The sequence below is a fragment of the Macrotis lagotis genome, chromosome 5 (assembly GCF_037893015.1).
Source record: "Macrotis lagotis isolate mMagLag1 chromosome 5, bilby.v1.9.chrom.fasta, whole genome shotgun sequence".
In the NCBI taxonomy this organism is placed as follows: Eukaryota; Metazoa; Chordata; class Mammalia; order Peramelemorphia; family Peramelidae; genus Macrotis; species Macrotis lagotis.
Window position 1 is genome coordinate 165749223 of NC_133662.1, and position 22801 is coordinate 165772023.

General features: G+C 34.2%; 1 protein-coding gene across 3 annotated transcripts in view; it reads left to right on the top strand.

Moving 5' to 3' along the window:
* AKAP12 (A-kinase anchoring protein 12) overlaps nucleotides 1–22801 on the top strand; it is a 108488-nt gene that overhangs the window by 66000 nt on the left and 19687 nt on the right. The window contains exon 1 of one of the 3 annotated variants that reach the window (XM_074187821.1): nucleotides 10815–11762. The exons of the other annotated variants lie outside the window; for them this stretch is intronic. Within the exon in view, the coding sequence (XP_074043922.1) occupies nucleotides 11738–11762 (25 nt within the window). The 5' untranslated portion in view covers nucleotides 10815–11737. Of the gene's footprint in view, nucleotides 1–10814; nucleotides 11763–22801 lie in introns of those variants that run through there. 3 annotated transcript variants of the gene reach the window in all.

Below are 22801 nucleotides of genomic sequence, written 5' to 3' on the forward strand. Positions count from 1 at the left end.
TGGAAGCATTTCATTATTTAAATGAAGCCAATTTGACTCAGAGGATTTGCTAGAAAAGTCTGTGGCTAGATTATGGATCCACCTTAATTTTGGGCTTCTTTCTGTAACTATCTCCCAGTCCCCACTGGGGCTTTCTTCTAAAGTAATCATTCCTTTATAACGGAATTTAAATAGAAAATTTGGAAGAGCTAGAGGGAGCTCTGTGGTTCAGTGGATGGATAGACTGCTGGGCCTAGAATGAGTTCTACTATTGCTTAGCTCTGTGACTCCAGACTCTTCATTTGATCTCTTTGTAAAAATGGGGATAATTAGCAACACACTTACCTCACAGAATTGTAGTGAAGTTCGATTTAGATACTATTTATAAAATATTGTGCACATTTCCTAATGTTATAAATGTCTATTCCCTTCCCATTCCCCTTTCATTGGATATAGTATATATTTTTTTCAAGAATACACTCATGGCCCTATTAAATATAAAAGGACACCTCAAAAACTCTAAAATAGAGAATTTCATGACTGGTTTCCCTTTTTATGATTAGTATTGTTTATTTTTTTATTTAAAAGCAGGAGTTGGGGTGGGGAATAGATTCCAAACAAGAGAGGGGGAGAATTTTTTTTGAATGTGGCATAACTTAAAAGTATTCAACCCTGGCACAAAATTTAATGAGTTTAAGTTTTATTTCAAAGGAAGAATTTTGTTTTTTGATTTATTTCAAAGTAATAGGAACTTTGGTTTTGTTTGTTTGTTTGTTTGTTTTTTTAGTTCTTTCAAGGCAATGGGGTTAAGTGACTTATCCAGGATCAGATAGCTAGGTAATTGTCTGAGACAGGATTTTGAATTCAGGTCCTCCTGACTCCAGGGCTGGTGCTCTATCCACTATGCCACCTAGCTGCCTCTAAGAACTTTGGTTCTTTTTCTTCAATTAGCTCTTGCTCTGTGGAGATATTTTCATACATTTAAGAAGTTGATCTAAGATGCATGAAGGACCTTGCTCTCTGCCAAGGACTCAGTAAATCCCTGCTCTTCTTGAGCAAGACAAGCCCTCTATCTCAATAGGACAATAAATCCTTGTTATAACCTGAAAAGTCTGAGTTAGCACCCTTCATCTAAATGTCCTTGATTATCTTATCTTCCTGCCCCCTTTAAAGCTCACCCTTATCTTTTATTGAGTTACTGTCTCCATTTGAGAGACCAGCCTGCTCTTAAGGAATATAATCCCCAAAATAAATGCCTTCCCTTGAATTGAAGATAGCCTGAGTCTGAATTCTTACAAGCTTCAATCTGCATCCTGATCCCCAACAAGGAGACAACACCTCCACTTTGGGGAAGTGGAAGATCAACAGGTGCTCCACACTTCACATGTTTTCAGACTTTCTCGATGTATCAGTTATGCTGACTTCTGTCATTATGGTGTGTCTGAGGTGGGATCATGATAATTTAAGAAAAAGAAAACAGCTATTAAAAATTAAAGCACCAAACTAGCTTGCTCAATTAATAAAAAGTCCCTTTTCTGTGAAATCTTGTCTGAATTCTCCATCACCTTGAAAGCATCTCATTTCTCAGATTTCCCCTTCCCCAATTGAGCTCCCTCATATAACAAAAGAAAAATTGCTCAGAAGAAAATGTTTTAGCTATCTTTTCTGTTGATATTATATATATGTATATATATTTTAGATTCTGTCTTATACAAGTTCATATAATTTTTTCAATGTTATTTCCCAATAACAAATATATTCATATACTAGTTTATTGAGCCATTCATTCTTTTTTTAGGTTTTTGCAAGGCATTTTCTGCTTTATCATCTTAGAAATTCCTAAAATTATATTTTTATTGCAGTGATGAATGGTCTCTATATTGTTTTGATATCAAGTTTAGTTTATTGGTTGCATTGGATGCTAGTCTATTATCTCTAGGTTACAATGCTCAGATTTGTTTTCTTAATAGTAAGATTTTTTTATTATTGTACCCCCAAACTCCTAGGGTTTGGGTCATTTGTCTGAAGAGTACAAAGGACTTTTGCCAATCCTGTTACCCTTAGAGAATGTGCTCCTTACCTTAGAGAAGTTCTCTCATTTTGAACAGCAAATCAGTTTGGTTCTTTAGGCAGGAAAAAAGTATTCAGAATCAAATTATGATGTTTTATTTACTTAGTTTATTTATTCTTTAACACTTTCAATTATGTCTGACTTTTTGTAATCCTCTTAGGGGTTTTCTTGGCAAAGATATGAAAGTGGTTTGCCTTATTCTTCAGATAAGGAAACTGGCAAACAGGGTTAAATGATTTGCCTAGGGCCACATCACTGGTAAGGGGCAGGTCTTCCTAATTCTAGGCCTAGTGGTCTGTTCACTAAACTACTTAGATGCCTAATGCCTTTACTTGATAAAACATAAATGACCAAGAAGTTGATTCCTACTTGAGCATATATAGGGCCATTTTGTGTTTCCAATGGAAGATTACATTTGGAACCTATAGTGTGAACATTTATCAGGTCTCTATCATAGGTACACCCTGGTACAGTTCTCTGCACCTAGTCTTTCAAGCAAGTTATTTGCATCATCATTTATTTTGAGAAGAGCAACAATATATTATCTCTTTAATGATTATATCCTTTAATTTGAATTTGTTTTGAATAACAAAGTGATAACTGACTTCCCAGATAATTAAACTATTTCATATATATTTAGCTATGGATTACCTTTTAAAATTTTTGTACTAGGTTAAAAAAAATAACTAGATAGTTTTCAGTATTTGGGCTTTTCATGGAATCAGACACTGACCTTTTGTGTAATTAAAGACGTCTCCTCTTTGTGCTGTCAACTATGATTGGTGATCGGAAAAACGGGAGGGGGGAATAGGGGGAGACTATGAATGGTGAGTTTTCCTCCCCCCACCCCAGCCCTCATGCAAACATTTGATCTTTTAAAATACAGATCACTCTTCTTTTGTTGCATGGCACATTCTCAAGCTGTAGTCTGTTTTATAATGTTTTGAAAACTGACAGGAAAAATGGACCTTGAACTCTAGGCAAAAATTATGGAGCCATTTCTTGGAAATGGTTTTAATTCATTCTCTCCACACTTCTATGATATTTGTAGTATGGTAGCTATAATATCACTTAACATCGTGAACAAATAACTAGTGTGTATATATATTCTTTGCTTTGATCTTCAAAAAAAAGTTCAGCTCTATCTTTCAAGAACCAGTTGGCTACCTCTGCTTATAAGGATAATGTGTTTCTTTTTTTTCCCTATCAGAGTATAACCCAACAGTAATATCTTGATTTTTCTTTCAAAAAAAACATTAGAAAATTATTTTTTTTCTAGATAAGATTTTAGTAGATCAGAGCAATAGTAGTTTAGGAGACATGGGTTCCATTTCAGATTCCATCACAGCATAATTGCATGTCCTTAAACAAGCCACTGAAGGTTTTCAGGTACTTCTCCTTTATAAGGAGTGGTATGGATAAGATAAATTCCAATGATTGTAGCATAGGACTGAGACCTATTGAACTTGCTATTGATATGAAGAGGTAGTTTTTTTTTAAGTTTTTGCAGGGCAAATGGAGTTAAGTGACTTGCCCAAGGCCACACAGCTAGGTAATTATTAAGTGTCTGAGGCCAGATCTGAACCCAAGTACTCCTGACTCCAAGGCCAGTGTTTTATCCACTACGGCACCTAGCCACCCCCCTGGCCTTAGATCTTAATACTTACTTAGCTCTAATCACTATGCCACCTAGCCACCCCGAGGTAGTTTTCTTTAAAGAAAATGTTTCAAAGACTTTTTACAGCCTATGAGGCCAAATTTGAATGGCTTTGTATGTTGTCATTATATGTTGTCTTGAGTTTAACTAAAAAAGTCATAAACTAGATAGTACAGGAGTCCTTAAAAAAGTAATAAAACTTGAAAATTCAAACCACTTAGCACTTTCATGATAGAATAAAAAAAAGATCTGTAAAGCCTGGCCCAGAAGGCATAAAAATGTGATATGGAAAGGTTGCTATGCATAAAAATATAAATTCCAAATATATATACAGATTTAATTTCTCTCATGCTAAGGGATGACACCTCAAGGTGTCAAGGCAGATACCATCCATTGGCCTTAATTCTTCCACCCCCTCTATACTCTGCTCCTTCTTTCATTTGATTTTTAAGTTAAAACTCTTTGGTAAAGCAAAACAGTGGTTTAGAGGCTTTCTCTAATATGGTAAAAGGCTGTCACGAGTTTGTAAAACTAGTTTGTATGACTAAAAATATTAAGAAAGATATAAAACAGAGAAAATTGCTATTCTCATAATTATGTCAGGCCCAGTAGAATATCACAGAACTTCCTCATAATTGGCTAGCATTCATATAGTGCTTTAACGTTTGCAGAGTGATTTACATGTGCTATTGCATTTGATTATATGATAACCAGTCTGATGAGTTCCATAACTACTCTTAAGGAGTTTGACTTTATCAACCTCAAGAAAAAAATCAAGTGGGTGAAAAATGACTATTTTCTAGATTATTTTGTAGCAGAATGTATTGCTTTATAGTATTCATCAGTATATACTTCTTAGATAAACATTGTAAATGAATAGTAACTTGGGTAGTAATGGTTTTCCAAATCACTAAAGGTCTTTTAATGACCACAAACTTCATATTGAAATGAAGGCTAATAATCTTTTGGTGATATTTTATATGACCATAAATCATGAAACACTATAGTGTTTGTGAATTGCTGTTGTGGATCTCCCACATTGCAATGTAGAAGCAAAGGATGAGAGTGAGTTGAAATACATAGGAGAAAGGGGTAGAAAGGACATCATCAAAGGAAGGTATCATAAAGAATATGAGCAGGAGAGAAAAAATAATGAAGAGCCCACAGTCTTCATTGATATCTCTGTGATATCAAGAAAAATTAGAAAGCTTCACAATGGTTGAACCTTTTGTGGCAAATTTATGTTAGAACATGAGTTAGATGATGGAGCAGGATTGTTACAAAAGATAATACCCACATTCTTAAAGATCATAGTCAGGGGCAGCTAGGTGGTGCAGTGGATAGAGTCCTGGCCCTGGAGTCAGGAGGGCCTGAGTTCAAATCCAGCCTCAGAAACTTAATTGCCTAGTTGTGTGACCTTGGGCAAGTCACTCAGCTCTATTGCCCTAAATAAAAAAATTTAAAAAAAGATCATAGTCAGTCAGTCAACAATTCATTTATTAAGCTCTTACTATTGTACTAAACTCTGGACATATAAAAAAACATTAAAGGCAGTGTTACTTCCCTCAAGGAGCTTATGGTTTAGTCAGGAAGATAACAAATAAACACGAACCAAGAAGATAAATATAGAAACCTACAGGGATTTTAGTTGGGACTTAAGGAAACCAGGGAAGCCAGTGGGCAATCATGAAAAGGGAGAATATTCTAGACCTCTGGATTATAGTGGAAATGGTATGTGGTGAGAGTAGATCAATTCATGTACACTATCTTCAGAAAATCACATCATTTTTCAAAGAAAATGTGCCTGTAGAATGTTAATTCAAGATTTTGTCTTTTGAGACTGCTTATAATATCAGAAAATTGATTGTAAACAGTATAATAGTAGATAAATGTCCCCTAGTAATTTCATGAACACTATATTTAAGGAATATATTCTGCTTTCATAACCAATAATAGAACCCTAAAGGCCTTCCACAAGTTTTGTTTGGTTTACAATTCAAATTCAGCAGTAAGGGTTTCTTGAAACACCTTTGTTCTCAAATAGATTTTTCTAATATCATAAAATTTACACATCATTGTCCTGAGTATATAAAAATAGGAGATTCATGCTTCATTCTTTGCTTTGTTTTTGCAACTCAATGGGGTTAAGTGACTTGCCCAAAGTCACACAGCTAGGTAATTATTAAGTATCTGAGGCTGGATTTTGCACGTATTCTTATAAAAATATGAACTATACTTATTAGGCTGATTATTAGGCACATCTGGAGGAGGGGTGGAAGCAAGAAAAAGTGACTTTCAGGTGGGTTTTGAAATTTTAATTAACATGGCACTTTGAGTATAACACATCTTTGGAGAGCTCTCTATTAAGAAGTGTGAAAAATGTTGTCCTCAGAAGAAAATTCTGATTCACTTGGGAAAAGATTTTTGCAAGCTTGTTAGCTTTTGTAGTATCATTTATCATGTTGATTGATGAGGAAAGGTTAGTAAATACTGTTCTTGCTAGTCAATCTGGTTTCCCCCCTTTGCATTTATGCATGAAATTAATCTACATGTTACAAGGTTAATATAGTTATTGTAGGTATAAAATTTTTAAAAGAAATTTTATTACCCTGTATAAGTAGGACCATGGGAAAAACAAATAGAAATTTCTTATTCTGTGACTCAGAGCTATTTCAATGGTTCAGTTCAGATCTTTTGAATTTGAAAGAGGCTTTGAAAAAGGTTTCAGCAAACCTGGCAGGTAAAAGCTGGGTGCTTTTTAAAAAATAGATTTTGGGGGTGACTAGGTGGCACAGAGGGTAGAGCACCGGCCCTAGAGTCAGGAGTACCTGAGTTCAAATCCAACCTCAGACACTTAATAATTACCTAGTTGTGTGGCCTTGGGCAGGCCACTTTAACCTCATTGCCTTGCAAAAAGTAAAAAACAAAAAGATTTTTGTTTATCTTTTAGTTTTTACCATCTCTCAGGCTGCCCCTCTTTATCTATTCTGTCTCCTTTTCCTCATAACAAAGAAGAGAAAAAATAGGCAATAAGACGATCAATATATTAAAAAAATCTGGCATTATAGCCTATATTCCATAATTTTGCAAAAGATTCCATCTCTTTTTTTTGTGGCCATGCTTGTTTGCAATTTTGCAATACCCATTTTTGTTTATGTGGTTCTTATTACACTATTGTCTTATTGTGTATAGTGTTGTCTTGGTTTTTCTTTTCTTTGCAGCAGCTCATGTCTTTTCCTTGCATCTCTGGATTCATCATTTTATTCATTGCTTCTTGCAGAACAGTAATTATAGCATAACCACACTATAACACATTTTAATCAGGTACCACAATTTGTTTAGACATTCCCTAATTCACATGTATTTACTTGCTTTTCACTACTTTCCTGTCACACAAAAAACCCCTGCTTCACATATAAGTGAACTCCCATGAATGTACTTTATTTTTTAAGTGGACATAGCAAGATATCAAAAAAAGATTTGAATTAGAATAAATTTCCTGTGCTAATCAGTTCTGAAACCCTTGGAATCAGCCCGTTGTAGTTAATATTCCTCTCTATTTTGGAAGCAATCAAATCTGTTACTATTGTTGCCCACACCCCCAATCACTTCCTGTTGATTTGTTTTTAGTTTTCCTTCTTTGAGAAACTCCTCTTTCTCTTGGCATTTGTCTCTATACTAATGTGGAATTCACTGCAGCTGCTATGATAATGCACCTTCTCCTTCATACACCCCACCCCCTCACAGAGGCCTTGAGGAGGTAGTTTGTATAAGGATGATCAACTGGATTTAACAAGCAATTAAAAAAAGCACTGGTGCCAGGTGCCAGGTTATTTTAGAAAAAAAAATAAACATCTTCTTTGAGAAGCTTTACAGTCTTGAAGTTATCCTCATTTCTTCCCTAGATTCCCTTTCTCACTTGCCCAGTCTGGTCAGTTTTATTCTAGAACATTTCTACTCTCTGTCCCCTAGTCTGCGCTCCTCAAAACATCCTAGTTCAAGACATTGTCACTATTATTCTTCAACTGTTGCAGTAAAGTTCTAATTGTTGTCCCTGACTTTTCTTCATTTCCTACACAACTGCCCCCAAAATATCTGGTAAGTTATTTGAGAGTAAGGGAATGTTTCAGTCTTTGCATTTTTTAATCTTCAGTAATTAGCATAGTGCCTCCTTTATAGTAACTGCTTAATAAATTTTTCTTGATTGACAGATCATGCTATTCCCAGGTTCAAGAACCTGAAGTGGCTTCCCAGTGCCTCTTCTATAAAGTACAAAGCCCTTCCTTTTCAAGTCCTTAGAAATCTGGCTCTCAGCTACCTTCCCAGGTTTATTATTTAATAATTAAATTATCCTAATTTATTTTATAATTTATACTTATATAGATACAATATATAATACTTACATATTTAAAATATTTATTTATATAATATTTATCTTAATACATTTATAAACATATAATTTAAATGTTTAGAAACAATATAACATTTATAAATATTGTAATACATTTATATATATTTTACATAATATTTATAAATATATAATTTGTATTTATAATAATTATTGCTTTCCTCTATTGTATGTGTTCAATTCCCAATACCCCCAGTTGCCTCCCCTCTGAGATTATTTTCCAACTATTCTGCATATAAACCATCTTTGTACTCTGCAAAAGCTGGCTGGCATAGCTGGAATTCACTCTCCTACTTTTGAGCTAGCTTTCTCTTTCGACCTCTACTGAGAAGTGACACCTCTTCCAAGAAGCCTATCCAGATTCCTTCCTGTTGCTAATACTTCTCCATTTCTTTATATATTCTCTATATATTGAGTGTATAAACTATGTGTATATATTATATATATATAATAAATATATATAATTACATACTCACAGATATATATCTTTATATGTGTATAGAGAGATACATACATACATATATATATAGAGAGAGAATGTAAACATGAGATTCCAATCCAATTTTTTTGTTAGTCTTTGTATTTATGTCAGCGTCTAGCACAGTGCCTGAAAAATAACTGAATTCTTAATAAATATTTGTTGGAAGAATGCATTAGCATAGAACTTAAAAGTAAAAATGAAACCTCACCTAGGGTGAAAATTCAAGAGAGTGACCAAGTGACCAAGGCAGGATTTCTTCTCCATCTTTGAATAGATGTACAAATTGCTAATAACATGTTCTTAATTAATACAAACCCATGAATACAAACCCAATACAATTCCCAACCATGAAATTAAAAGCATAATCAGAGAAAAGTTGTATGTCTGTTACACAGTGACCTTTTTTTTTATTTTAACTTCATCACTAAATGATACAGCTGTTTTCATTGTAAACTTAGCTATGTAGGAGCTCACAAGGAAGATAAATTACATTACCCCTTGCTTGATTTTTTTTTTTAATAGTAGAGAGATCAAAGGAAGGTTCTCTTAATTGAATTTGTAAGTTAACATCATTTGCCTACCTTGATGTTTTGGCTTTTTTTTATTAGGTTGGTGACTATTGACCGATCTGCCTTTACATTTGAAATCCTTAGAACAAGTGATGATTCAAAAAAAAAAAAAACCAAACCAGATGAAAACCTGGGATGAAATGGAGCAGATTGCTACGGTTAGCAAAGTAGGAATTGCTTTAGTCCTTTCTCTCCTAGAGAGGAACTGCTGTGTTTGCTGCCCCTAGAGGTAAAAATAGATAGAACAATTTATATTATACATGAATATTTCCATAGGACCTGTTAGCTGTCTGCATTTGTTGAGTGGGAGGTGTATAGTCCTACTCCCAAGCTTCAGGAACTTGGCCCTATGGCAGAGGTGGCTGGTGGGTTTAAAGGAAAGTTGCCATGATGTATAGCACAGTGGTAAAGTTTAATTAAGGCAACCTGGCTTGGGGCAAAGAATTTCTCTCTCTCTCTCTCTTTTTTTTAATGTATACATAGCTAGTGAAATCTTTTATTTTAATCTGTGCATCCTGATAGATTTTTTTCATTCTGAACCCATTTTAGAAAATTAGGCTATTGCAACACTACCACAACTATAGTTTAACATTTTTCATCATCATCCTCACCACAATCTTCATCAATTATAATGATGATGTTCTTTCTATGCCAGACAAATTCACGACAATTGTTTTTCTCATTTGATCCTCATAACAACCCTGGGAGGTAGGGTTGTTCATAGATGGGGAAACTGGGGCAGACAGACGTTAATTGACATGCTCAAAGTCATATAGTTAGTAAGTTTATGAGGGTAAATTTGAGTATTCCTTGTGCCATGGAACAACTCAAACTCAGAAAGATTATGAATCAATTGGACTGGAGTTCAGGAGCTTAGACTGGATTACCTCAATTCAGTTGAAGCTTTTAATGTTTTATAAATCTTTGATTTAGCTGGGATAGCTTACAAGAGAGACCAGGGTGGATTAACTATCCTAACTAACAACATTTTGCCATGTAATAGTAATTAGCATTTTCAAACCTCTTTATGATTTGCAAAGTACTTGACATGTTATAGCCTTTGATCTTTAAAACAACCCTGGAAGGAAGATGGTGTTATTTTTCTCATTTTACAAATAAGGAAACTGCAATGTTAAATGACCTGCTAAAGGGTCACCCAGGAGATTCAGAGGTGAGAGGTAAACATTGATTTTCCTGACTGGACTATTCACTGGGGAGGGCTGCCTTTCTAGTTGGGAAGTATCACTAGAATCATTTCTTCAACAGTCATCTCTCTGGTCTCTATTGACCTTAGTCATTTAAACCTCTCTCGTACTCTCAGGTATTTCATCTTAACATTGGTGATTCATCTGTTTAACAACTCTAGATGGAAGGGAATAAGCATTTATATGGTGCCTACTATATACAAGATACATATATAATCCTAGTTCTGTCTTTTTTTTTTTTTTAGGTTTTTGCAAGGCAATGGGGTTAAGGGGCTTGCCCAAGGCCACACAGCTAGGTAATTAAGTGTTTGAGGCTGGATTTGAACTCAGGTACTCCTGATTCCAGGGCCGGTGCTCTATCCACTGCACTACCTAGCCTCTCCCTCTCTATGTCTTAATACCAAAATAAGTTATATTTGTTATAACTGGTTAAATATTTTCTTTAGCAGTTAACCTCTTTAGCAGTTATAAATGGTTTTCCTTATAAATATGCGGAATTATAGGTTGTACAAGTGTAATTCCAGTTTATAAGCAGGGAACCTGAAGTAACTCCCTAACTCCCACGAGCATGTCCTCGAACCTAGGCAGTATTGGAGTTGCATGGCTGAACAGAGACCTACTTACTCTTTTCTAGTGCTTTTGTAAATAAAATGATTAGGAGCTGGAAAAAGTCAGAAATGCAGCAAACCCTGGTGGGGGGGGGGATTCTTCCCTTTTGAGTTGTGTAGCAGAGAAATCTTTAGGATTATCTGCAAGAAACTGAAAGGTTGGAGCGTTTTCAAGTTTCTGAATGTCTTTTTTGATACTCTATAGTGATACTTGTAAAACAAACATTGGGAAATCAGGCTTGATGAAGGCTAAGGGTCTGAATCCTGGAATTGCTTCTTTTTAACTAGGAAAACAATGCTATGAGATCACCATCTTGATAATATGGTATTGTCGCCAAATTTTTAGGCATCTCAAGTCTTAGAACAATTCTGGTATCTCTACTTGTTTGGGGAAGGGGGAGGGAGAGAGGGCTGTTTTCCTTTAACTGAGCCACGTGACTGACTTGGTCATCCTGCCAAGTGAAGTAAGAGGTGCTTTAAAAGTCTCCAGCCCAGGAAAGGGACAGACCACAACGGGATGTCTATCCTGTAATTAGGCTGATGAAATGCATCTTCAGTCTGCTTCTGCTTGTCTTATCAGCCACTGAAGGAGTAAGGGAGCGTTGGTCAGCCAGCCCTGGCAGCCTGTGCTCTCCTTGGTCTGTCTGGGGGCTGTTGCAAGACTATTTCTGCTTATTAGAAGACTACTCAGAGTAGAATAGTTAGGAAGCTGCCTCTCCTGAGAAAGAATCAAGGATTTCTGGAGTCCTGCTGTTTAATATGCTAGGCACCATAACAATTACAGGTAAGGAAAATGGACTTTTGTAGTGGTTTGGGGCTGTAAAAGTCAGTTGGTTGAGTTGATATATTTGTATGTGCAAACTTTATTCTATTGACCATGCTGATTTTATGTTGGGGTGTGGCAGGAGGCTAGCGGATTCTCATTGACTTGATTTCTGATTGATTTTATGTATTTGAAAACATTTTGGAGCGGGAGAGCAAAGAATATTTTAAACACAAGCCTTCCCCTTCTCCCTCAAATTGGTAGTCTATATGAAAACTTTCAATTTCTATATTACCTTTACAGTCAAAGAGACAGTTTCTTTTAAAGCAAAACTTGGTACTAAAGTTTAATAATATGGGCTGAACCAAGCTGATTACACCGGAAAAGGTTTTTATTTTTAAAGAAAGACCCTCATAAAAGGGTATAATTTAATGAGGCAGATAACTTTTTTTTGAGAAGTTAGTGGCAACATAAAACTTAGTTTGGAATGTGCTAAACAATTTATGAATTGTTTAAACAATGAATTGTATGAATAATTAAGATTTTGTCCTGTATTTATGATGGTAGAGTTGTAATCTTCTCTAATAAGTCGAATGGCACTTAGCATGTCAGCATAGTTTTTGAGTTTTTGCTTTCTAGGAAACTGGCAGCATATATCATATGACATTCTTTTTTTTTAAATATCTCTTATAAATCACCTGATTCTTACTACTAATTTTTGGTGTTTGTGATGAATGTAGAGAGCCTGACTGAATCTAGTATGTCAAAGTTTCCTTTTTTAAGCTTTCTACCCACCACCCAGTCTCTAGGTCTCTTAAGTACAGATTCTTTTCATTCCATTGCTAATAGCTGCATTGTCACTTAAAGTTTTGTATGTGCTTTTTCAAAGCATAAGCATATGTGTGTATGTATGTATGTATAAGATATTATATGTTATATATTTCACATACCATGTGAAAAATCTTTACTTTGAGTAGTCAGTACATTATATTTTTCTCTCATAAAAACCAATCTGCAGAAATTTGTCTCTTCTATCTTTTAAAAATTTTTTCATATTAATTTTTCGTTTCAGTGGAGCTTGAAAAACCCCAAATATTAATATACTAGAGATTGCAATATCTTTCTTGTTTTGACTCTCATGCAATAATGTACAAGACTATTCGAAATCATAGAAAAATCACGTCAAGCCTTTTCTGTTCTCACTCAGTTCACCCACTTAGTATTTATAAACTGTAGGAGAAATCTATCAAACTCCAATCCTGCCTTCTAGGGATAGCAAGTGGTGTGAAACAGCTGGCAAATGGGGGTAGGGTTCCATGTCTAGAGGTCTAGTTAGCTGGTCTTGTTTATGATTGGATTTTCAATAAAAAAGCTACTTAGCTTATCACATGCTGTGGCTCTTTATCATTCCAGCTTTCTTCTTAGGAGGAAGCAATTAAGGGTTAATTGCCATGCTTTTCTTTCCAGGGAACTTTTTTTGGTAGGATCAGATAATACTGAGAATGTAGGAAAGGAATAGGGTAATATGTAAATTTTTGTAAAAGTCCACTAGTAACGAAAATGCTTTCTGAATTGTAGTATATTTCAGTTTGGGGGCTGGGGAATGAATGGTGGGGGAGGGAGGAAGAAATGAAGAGAAGTTTCTTTTTAGCACTTATTTTCAGGAGTGAAAGTAAAAAAATAAATAAAATGGCATAGAATCTTGGGTACCAATAAAGCCAAGAGAATATGTAATCAGATGAAATATTCAACATTGAAAGGTTCTTTACTTGACAAAGAGAATATTATTATTCAAAATAATACCAATATTTTTCAAATGATTTATATTTTTGAAAAGTTAGCAGTTAGTATTTTATTAAGCTGTTGCCCAACTTATCTTATTTTTAAAAATTTGGCAAAGAATTCAATTTATTCCATTCCTAGAGCATGACAAGCGTAGTTATATTTAAATTTCATTTTCTTAGAAGATGAATTATATAAATTAAAATTCAGCATTCTTAAATTTCCTTCTCCTCTCATCTTCCTTCTTTGGGTGCTGCCCAATCTCTCAGAATCGGAATGCATTCTCTCCTCACTTTCACCTCCAAGTTTCCTAAACACAGGCACCAGCTTCAATGCTTTTTCTTTTGATTACTTCCTCTGCCCCTTTACTAATACCTCCTTTTATCTACCTTATTTGTATTTTGTAAATTAATAGTCCCTGAGTTTTTTTGCACTTTCTTGGTCTTCTCTATGCCTTACTCTGTGTGTGTGTGTGTGTGTGTGTGTGTGTGTGTGTGTATGTTTTCAAACCACTGGTATTTGAATACTTTAGGATTTGAATGAAATGTGTTGAGTAAAAAAATCAGTGATATTTTTGCTTCTTTCTAGTGATTTCCAAATTTCACTAGCATCAATAATTGCATGGATGTATTGATGAAAGACAAAAAACAGTTGTGAATCATCTGGGAACCTCAAACATAGGTTAACTATGTATTTAAATAAATATCTCCCATCCCTTTTCTTCCTTCCAAGATTGGAGTCATATGTTCCCTGAACATATTCCCTGACTTTCAACCAATTTTCGGTTATTGATAGTGATGGCTTCCAAGTTATCATAAATGTGTTTTTTCCTTCTCAGTGAAATTTAAGTTTTTTTAAAGAAATATTTTTTGTCTTTGCATACACAGTACCATGTCCAAAAAAAGGCACTTAAACACATTAAATGTTACTAATTGTGAAGTTTATGAATTGATTCCTTAGACTATTTATAAATGCATAAAATATAAAATAGTATTATATAGGAAATTAATTATAGTTTGTGCTGTAAAAATCTATCCTTATTCAGATTTCTCTTGATCCTACAATATCACAATTACTCTGTCCTGGATAGTTTTGACATGTCATAAACATTCTTATGTGACTTGCCCAAGGTAACACAGCCAAGTAATTATTAAGTGTTTTAGGCTGAATTTGAACTCGGGTCCTCCTAACTCTAGGACCTGTGCTCTACCTACTGCACCACCTAGATACCTGCTACTTATTCAGATTAAAAAAAAAAACAATTCAAGTATACCACTTTAAGGGTCCCCAACTTAATGCATATGCAGGGAGAAATCAGAGAAAAACTAATGTTATATGTACAATGTCTAGGTTTTTAGTACTTTTAGGAGTTAGTAGTTTAGAGGTTTTAGTAGTTAAAACAAATTAATAACAAAGACAGACTTTTAATGATCTGTTAGATCACTTCCCCCTTCCCAAATCCAATTATCAAATCCAATTAGGATATGATTTATTCTGCAAAAGCCATTTAGACATCTTCATCTTAAAACACTTAACATGACATCTTTATGGAATTATCTTTTTGTTTGCAGACAATAGTTGGGGGAAACCTAAATTGAAGGAACTTTTTAGCTTTAATACATTAATAGTAGGTCTGATTCATTAAAGGAGCATTAAACAGAAAAAATATGACATGCAACAAAACTCAGATATGTTGGCGATGATTACTTCTTTGAGGTTTAAAATAATGGAATTTTTTAAATGGTCAGTGAGTTTTGGAATATGGAGAGTTGGGTGTGTAGGACATAAAGGATGGATTTAGAATGTGGAGAATTCTTGGAAAAATTCCAGAGCTGTGTTACAAATCTTTGGGGAAAAAGTCAACCAGCTCCAGATGTCGATGTGGTTGACTGCAAGCCCATGAAGTGCTTTAGATTTAACTGTTACAGTCCAAGTTATTATAGTCCATCCCCAACCATTAGAAAGTTAGTTTAGCCTCTGCTTATGGAAAGTAAAGGTCACATCAAGGAAATGGATCTTAATTTTCTCACATAATGACCATGTCAATAGTCTGACATTTTTTCCTAGTAAAAAACTATTAGACACTTTATTGAACTTTAAAAATACTGTTGTAAATTTAGAATCCTGTTTGTTTCTGAAGGATTTTTAAAAGACATTTTCAAGTGAAATGTCGTCCCTTTATCTGCTTATGAAATAGTTAATAACAATAGCTTGTGTCATTAATAGTCACCAGTTGTTTGTGTAAAATCTTTTCCTAGTAAAGGTTTTCCTTCACATGTGAATGAAGTTTCATTTCAATCATTTTTCAGAAAATTCTAATGAATTCCCAATAAGAGTTCAGAATAGGGCAGTGCCCAGCATCCTTGCTCTCCACATTAGTCTTTAGGGCTCTTTGGCAGATGTGAAAGATATTTGAGATATTTGGAGTTCCCTAAGAGAAAGATAATGAGTGAGATGGGGAAAATGGGAAATATTAATGTGCTGTAATTGAAGAATGACAGAATTTTTAACCAGGAGTCTTTAAAGATCATCCTGTTTAATTCCCATATTTTTTACCTGGTGAGTAATGACTCAAAGGCCCCGAATCTTAGATTTAGAATTGGAAGTGACCTTAGTGCTTATATTATTAATTAATGTCAGAACTTAAACTGGACTGGATCCAGGACACTTGACTCTCAGAGGACCATTCCTTTTTTTTTTAATTACAATACTGTTTCAAAAATGCAATAAAAATATATTTGTTGAAAAATATTTGTGACACTATTGTGTTGTCAGATAGTGGCTTTAGTCTTTAATCATCCTGTTTTGCTTTTCTAGCTTTTTTTTTAATTGTCAGTTTTGCTAAGTTAGGGATACTATAACTTGTTACATGCCTTTCTCTCACAGGGAACTATTAGAAAAGTAATTGGGCGGGTTTCTAGTTAACTCCTTATTTATATATTCATAAAATAATTATTTCATTTCTAAAGCTGGGTGGTACAATGGATGGCTAGCAGCATGATCATAGGCAAGTCTCTGATCTAACTCAGTTTCCATATCTGTAAAATGGAGATAACACCTAGCTCCCAGGATTGTTTTGAAGATCAATTGAGATAATATGTGTATAAATCTTTACAAACCTTAAAGTAGAATAGAAATACATTCTATTATTGAACATAGCATTTGATGTCTTTTAAGTTGTTTGACTTTGCACTACATAAAAATAACTATTACAAAACTTTGAAAATGCTTGTCATCACATGGCTCTCTAGAGTCCCCAAACCCTTAAAATATCGAAGAAACCAAAGAACTATCCAACAACAAATGGAAGCCAAGAAAGATTGAAAAATCTAAAATCACAAACTAGAAACTTGCATTCATCTAGGAAAAAAGGAAATATATTTTAAAATGAAGGTATCAAGAAATCCAGGGAAATATATCTTACCCAAAGAAAATGGAGAAGGATCAATTAGGGAATGGCTGAATAAACTGTGATATGTATGTGATGGAACACTTTTGTTCTATAGGAAATCATGAGGGGTGGGATTTCAAAAAAGCCTTGAAAGATTGCCCTGAATGAAATGAGCAGAACCAGAAGAACCTTCATTCTATACACTAATACCTGGGGTGGTTGGTGATCAACCCTGATAGACTTTTCATTTCAGCAGCACAGTAATTAGACAATTTTAAAAGACTTGTATTGTAAAATACCATCGAAATCCAGAGAAGGAACAGTTGAGTTTAAAGACAAAGTTTATGGCTTCAGTTTTTAAAGTTGTCATGTTATTATGTCAATTTTTTCTGTTTTCTTTCTTCCATTTGGACCTGATTCTTCTCTCACCACACGATCAATATGAATCTATGTTTAGCATGGTTATAAATGTAGAGTGTATATTGGATTGCTTTTTTGTCAGGGGAGGGAGAGGGAGGGAGAAAAAATGTAAAACTCAAAACCCTGTAGGAAAAAAAATGAGTGGTAAAAACTACCATTGTTGGAAAAACAAATAAAATATTAAAAAAGAAAAAAGAAAATGAAGAAAGGAAGCCATTTCCCTTTCTGTCACATAATTCACATTTTAAGGACTTGATTGTCTAGATAAAGATAAGGGGAAGTTTATGGTGGAATTGTGTGGTTACAAAATGACAACCTAGTCATTGTCACTTCCTCTCAAAGTGCTGTTGCCATGGGTCATTGTTATTGATTGGCTTCTATACTTTCCAGGAAACCAGAAGGATGTGCAGATTGCTTAGTCAGTATGCAGGCAGTATCCTCACTGCTTGTTATGATGTTGTAAATAATGGATGCCAGGTAATGCCCTAGGGATCTAGATAGAGTTAGGATTCCTATCTACTCAATAGACTTAGTATCTAAAGATATTGTCTTTAGCAAACTAATAAAGACCTTTTTACCCTACCTCCTAATCAACTTTTTATGTACTCTCAGCTGTACCTTTTTTTTTTTGAAAATCTAGACTAGGAGGAAATATTTCATTCCTAATAGAAATATTTTTGCAAAAAAGCAACAGAAGAAATGTTTTTAAGTATATATGGTATTATTTTTTATATCCCAAGCAAGTACACATTTCTTTGGGGTTTTTTTTGGTGGTGGAAAGGTGGATTTATATTCACATGGAAATGTTTGATCAAGTGAGAATGCTACTTTGGGAGTTTTCACTTCTGGAGGAGGGCAGCAATAACCTTGCTGGTGTGGCTAGGACTTTTTATACCCCTAGATGCCCAGGAAGCTACATAAGGGAAGTGATATCTATCAGGTTCCTGGGACAGCTTTGTCTTAGGCTTGAAGGGAGGTAAATAGAATAAGGAAATGTCTTAGGGAAGCTGGGGTCAATTAGGTCCCTCATTCTGCTTTATCTTTTTAGGTAAAGACTCCCCATATTATAGGTGAGAGGAAAGAAATTGTTTTGGGTAAAATACTGGTCTTACCACACTCAAAAAAAATTTCTTATTTGTGCTAATGTGTTCATTCTTATTTCTTAACTTGACCTGCAGTTCTTATCTCTAATGGCCTATTAGAATTTCTTTGAGGATAGTTTTCTGATAAGCTTTCATTCTCAACTTCTCTATCTCCAGATATTACCATTTTTCTAGTTACCTAAAGTTGAATATTTGGAATAACTTTGAATTCTTCCCTTAATCATTAAATTAATTTTTCCAAAATATAACATTATCATCATTTCAATCCCATGTTAAGACTCTCAAGTTGAAAACCATTGCTTAAAGGATAATATTCATTTCTTAGCCTAGTGATCAAGTTACTATATAAACTGCATCACCTTTGCCCTTTATAACAATGAATGAATCTTCTACTCCAGCCAGGTCTACTCGGATACACTTAATTTGTTCATGCTATTCCCCTTATTGAAAGCTCTCCTTTGTCTACCTATCCAATTAAAAATGAAGATTCAGGTATCAGTTTAGGATTCAACTCAATATCAGCACATTCATGTCTCATTTATTGGAACACTCCGTGGCTCTTATTGTAAAAATTTGTTTGCTTAATATTTTTATTTACTGTGACCCTGATGAAAATGTAAGTATTCTTTTTAAGTTCTTCTCAGTGTCTGCTCTAATATTAACTAGTTCATGTTTTTTTCAAAGTAGAATATTTTTGAACTTGAGCTGAAAGTCATTTCCTTTCCTGCTGCCTACAAATAACTTGGTTTGAACTCATCCTTAGAAAAATCTAATCTACTTGACCCTATTATCTCTTCTTTCCTTTCACTATCAGATTTATAGTATTAATTCTTTATTCTTATGATCTCCACAGCCTTAAACCACAGTCCCTTCGGATTTAAATGCATCTTTATAATTAGATCTTGGAACTACCCACTAGACTACTGGAAATATTTCTCTCCATGGTTATGAGCATGTGTTATTGATAAGATCCAAAGACCTTCAGTCTTCTTAACCTCTCTAGTTTTTGACATTGTTGACTCCATCATTGGCTTCCATGATACTAAGCTCTTATCCTTTGGATAACACTCACCTCGTGTTCCTATTGTCATTGTCCTTAATTACTGGTTATTTGTTTGGTTTTTTTGGCAAAGAAATGGGGTTAAATGACTTGCCCAAGGTCACACAGCTAGTCTAAGGCCAAATTTGAACTCAGGTCCTCCTGACTCCAGGGCTAGTGCTCCATTCACCATGCCACCTAACTGCCCCCTGTTTATCTGTTAAGTAGATGATTTCTTGAATCTATCTAATCCTCAAGAATTACATTATAAGGGAAACAACTGCCCATTGGTCATGCCCTTTTGAATGTCTTGTAGGACATATAAAACTCAACATGAACAAAATGGGACATCTTATTATACATATGGGGAGTATGCTTGATTTTGATTCTCCCTATCTTTCAGAAATTTTGTATTCCTCTAGAACTGGATTCTATTGAGCCATCCCCATTTCTTCTTTGTTAATATACTTTCTTTCATTTTACCCAGGATTTTGTGTATTTTGTAACCATACTTCCCCCTCATCCCCAATAGAATATAAACTCCTTGAGGGTAAAATCAATACCTATACTGAATAATGAATATCTCTGACAGTGCCTTGAATGTATGTGTTTGATGCCTCTTTGAACTGAAGAGCTCCTTTAAATCTTTCACTATTTTCAATAGAGAGACTAGAAGTAGAATTTCTAGATAGCCAAGCTGCTTGGCTTATTTAATAAGACAAGAAATGTTGCTGTTTAATTTCACCCTGTGTCTCTAACCTGTGAATTAGGTAGAAGTAGTAAGATAGATGAATTCTTGGGATTAAAACTGGTGGAAAAGGAGGGGAGGAGATTTCAGGGTTATAAAATAATTTAGATTTTCTGGACAGATAAGCAAATTGAGGACCAGAGAAAGTATTTTTGCCTAACAGATAGTAACTTGTCACAGAGGTACTGGAAAATAGGCTGAGAAGCCAGGTCCTTTTGACTACAAATCCCAGTGCTCTTTGTTTTCTCCAAGCTCTAGGTGGTTAACCTTTGGCAGTGGGCTCCCTTTCCTCTCCCCTAAACGATCTCACCAAGCAGAAGGCGATGGAAGAATAAACTTCATTATGCTTGATTTTGCTTGATAGCAATTTTCCAGGAGCACAACTACTATTAAAATATATAAGCCTGCTTTAGCTGTAAAATTATCATCATTCTGATTTAGAGATATCAAAGCAGCCTGACACTGCCATCTGCTGTCTTGAAGTATTCATTTAGTTAGAATTGTACACTAAGAAACTTTTTTTGAGGAAAATCAACTCCTAATATTATATTCTAGTGTTCTATTCTTATTCTAATTTTATTAGTAGTATTTTACACTAGTTTTAGTTTATATTACTAGTATTAACTATGCATTGTAGTTGGAGATATAAACCAAGTTATTATTTTAAGCTGTTCTAAATTGATAGTATTTTTACCAGTTTGATTTGGAATTAAAACTACTGTATCCTTAATACATATTAATAATAATTATGATAGGTAGTTAATAATTTGAAGTCAAAAGGGTGACATTATGTTATAAAACACCTAACATAACAATTTTTTTGGTATCTGATTTTTAAGTCATTTTCATCCACAAAAAGCTGATTTAAAGTTGAATTCAAAAGACAAGCTTGGTAAATTGTGACACATTTTACCATTAAAACAGATATTTGCCTTTTACTGGGGATTTTATAACAATATATTCTATGGATGTGTAAACTTTCTAGTCACAAACAGTGAAATATACTGAAAGGTTCAGGTTTTTAATTTTTCTTTTTATTAACTGAAATAGAATTTGAATTCAAATTTAAAATAAGGGTCAGGGTTAGGTGTGTGTACATGTTTCTTGTGTTAATCTGTAATGTTAATTAAAATATTGAAGACCATGTCCATTAAATGAGTACTTATTGAAGCTCTATAAAATTAAGATTTGTGGTGATGTGAAATCACAGAATTTTAGAACTGAAAGAGCCCTTTAGAGATTGTCTAGTCTAACCTATAAGCGACAGATTTAACATCCAGATCTCCTGAGTTCCATTCCAGTGATTGTTCCACTGAATCTTTCTGCCTCACAAACTGAAGAAAGGATCTGTGTAAGTCTACTTCATTCAGTGCTGATGATTCAATGGTTAGTTATTAGTTGAAATTCTTTTAAAAACTCTTACTAATCATGTTCTTTATTAGGCAACTTTTTTGAAGAGGAATTTAATCTCTAGTAGAAATTTGAATTGACTATATTTGCTGGCAAGATAAGGTACTGCACTGCATTGCATTGCAGACATTGTAGTTTGGAAAACATGTTATATGTCTTTCAATAGGGAATTTTAACACTGTTGGGAAGACTTATGTTTCCAGTGACAAGTTGTCATTGCTACTTTATTCTTTTTTTTGTCCTCTACATGTATTGGTTCAGGTTAGTGTCAAATGGATCTTCTACTATGGAAAACAGCTGTGATAGATAATATTTGGCATTAAGGACATATTTTTCTTTTGTTATTATGGATTTAAAAGATTTTCTTAATGACAGATTAATTGCTTGTCCTCACAAAGAACAAAGAATAATTTCGGGGATGTCCTGCTCACTAGAGTTTAAAGAAAAAAAGAAGAAAATTATTAAAATACCGTTTCTGTGATTTTTCTGGTGTTTATTTCTACCAGCCATTTTTGCATGCCATGTTGCTGGCCTTGCAGTATTCATGGAGCTTTAAAATCCTGTGTTTGTTTATCTTTTTTTTTCTCCCTTTGGCAAAAAACCTAAAATTCCTTGATTTTTACCTATTTTTACCCTCTTCTGTCTCTATTCAGTGGAAGTAATAAAGCTGGAAATGAATAGTAAATCTAAGTATCTACTGTGTGTTAACGGTGGGGACCTTGTCATTTAAGGAGGAAGATGGCATGGGGAGGATTTCCACTCCCAGGAGGTGGTAAGGTTTGAAGGATGTCAGTGGTAGACACTTAATACTTAAGTCTGAATATGAATGTAAGAAGAAAAGACTAATTGGAAATTAAGGAGCTATTGGAGACTATAGAAAAGAAAATAGACGAATAGTTTTATTAAGAAAATTCACTTATTTGGGTATTGAAGAAATAAATAATTTTACAATGATAATGATACAATCAATAATAGGAAACCACCTTTAACTTTTCACAACAAATCCTGATATGTTAAAAGTTTTTCAAAGCACTTTATATATATTACTACATTTGATTTAGCAAATTGTGCTTACATCAGGCCCACATTTCTTTCTCCTATTTTTATCTATTGTTTCTGCTTATCCAAATTTTTTAAGTGTTTCAGAGCAGCACACTTTTATAACAA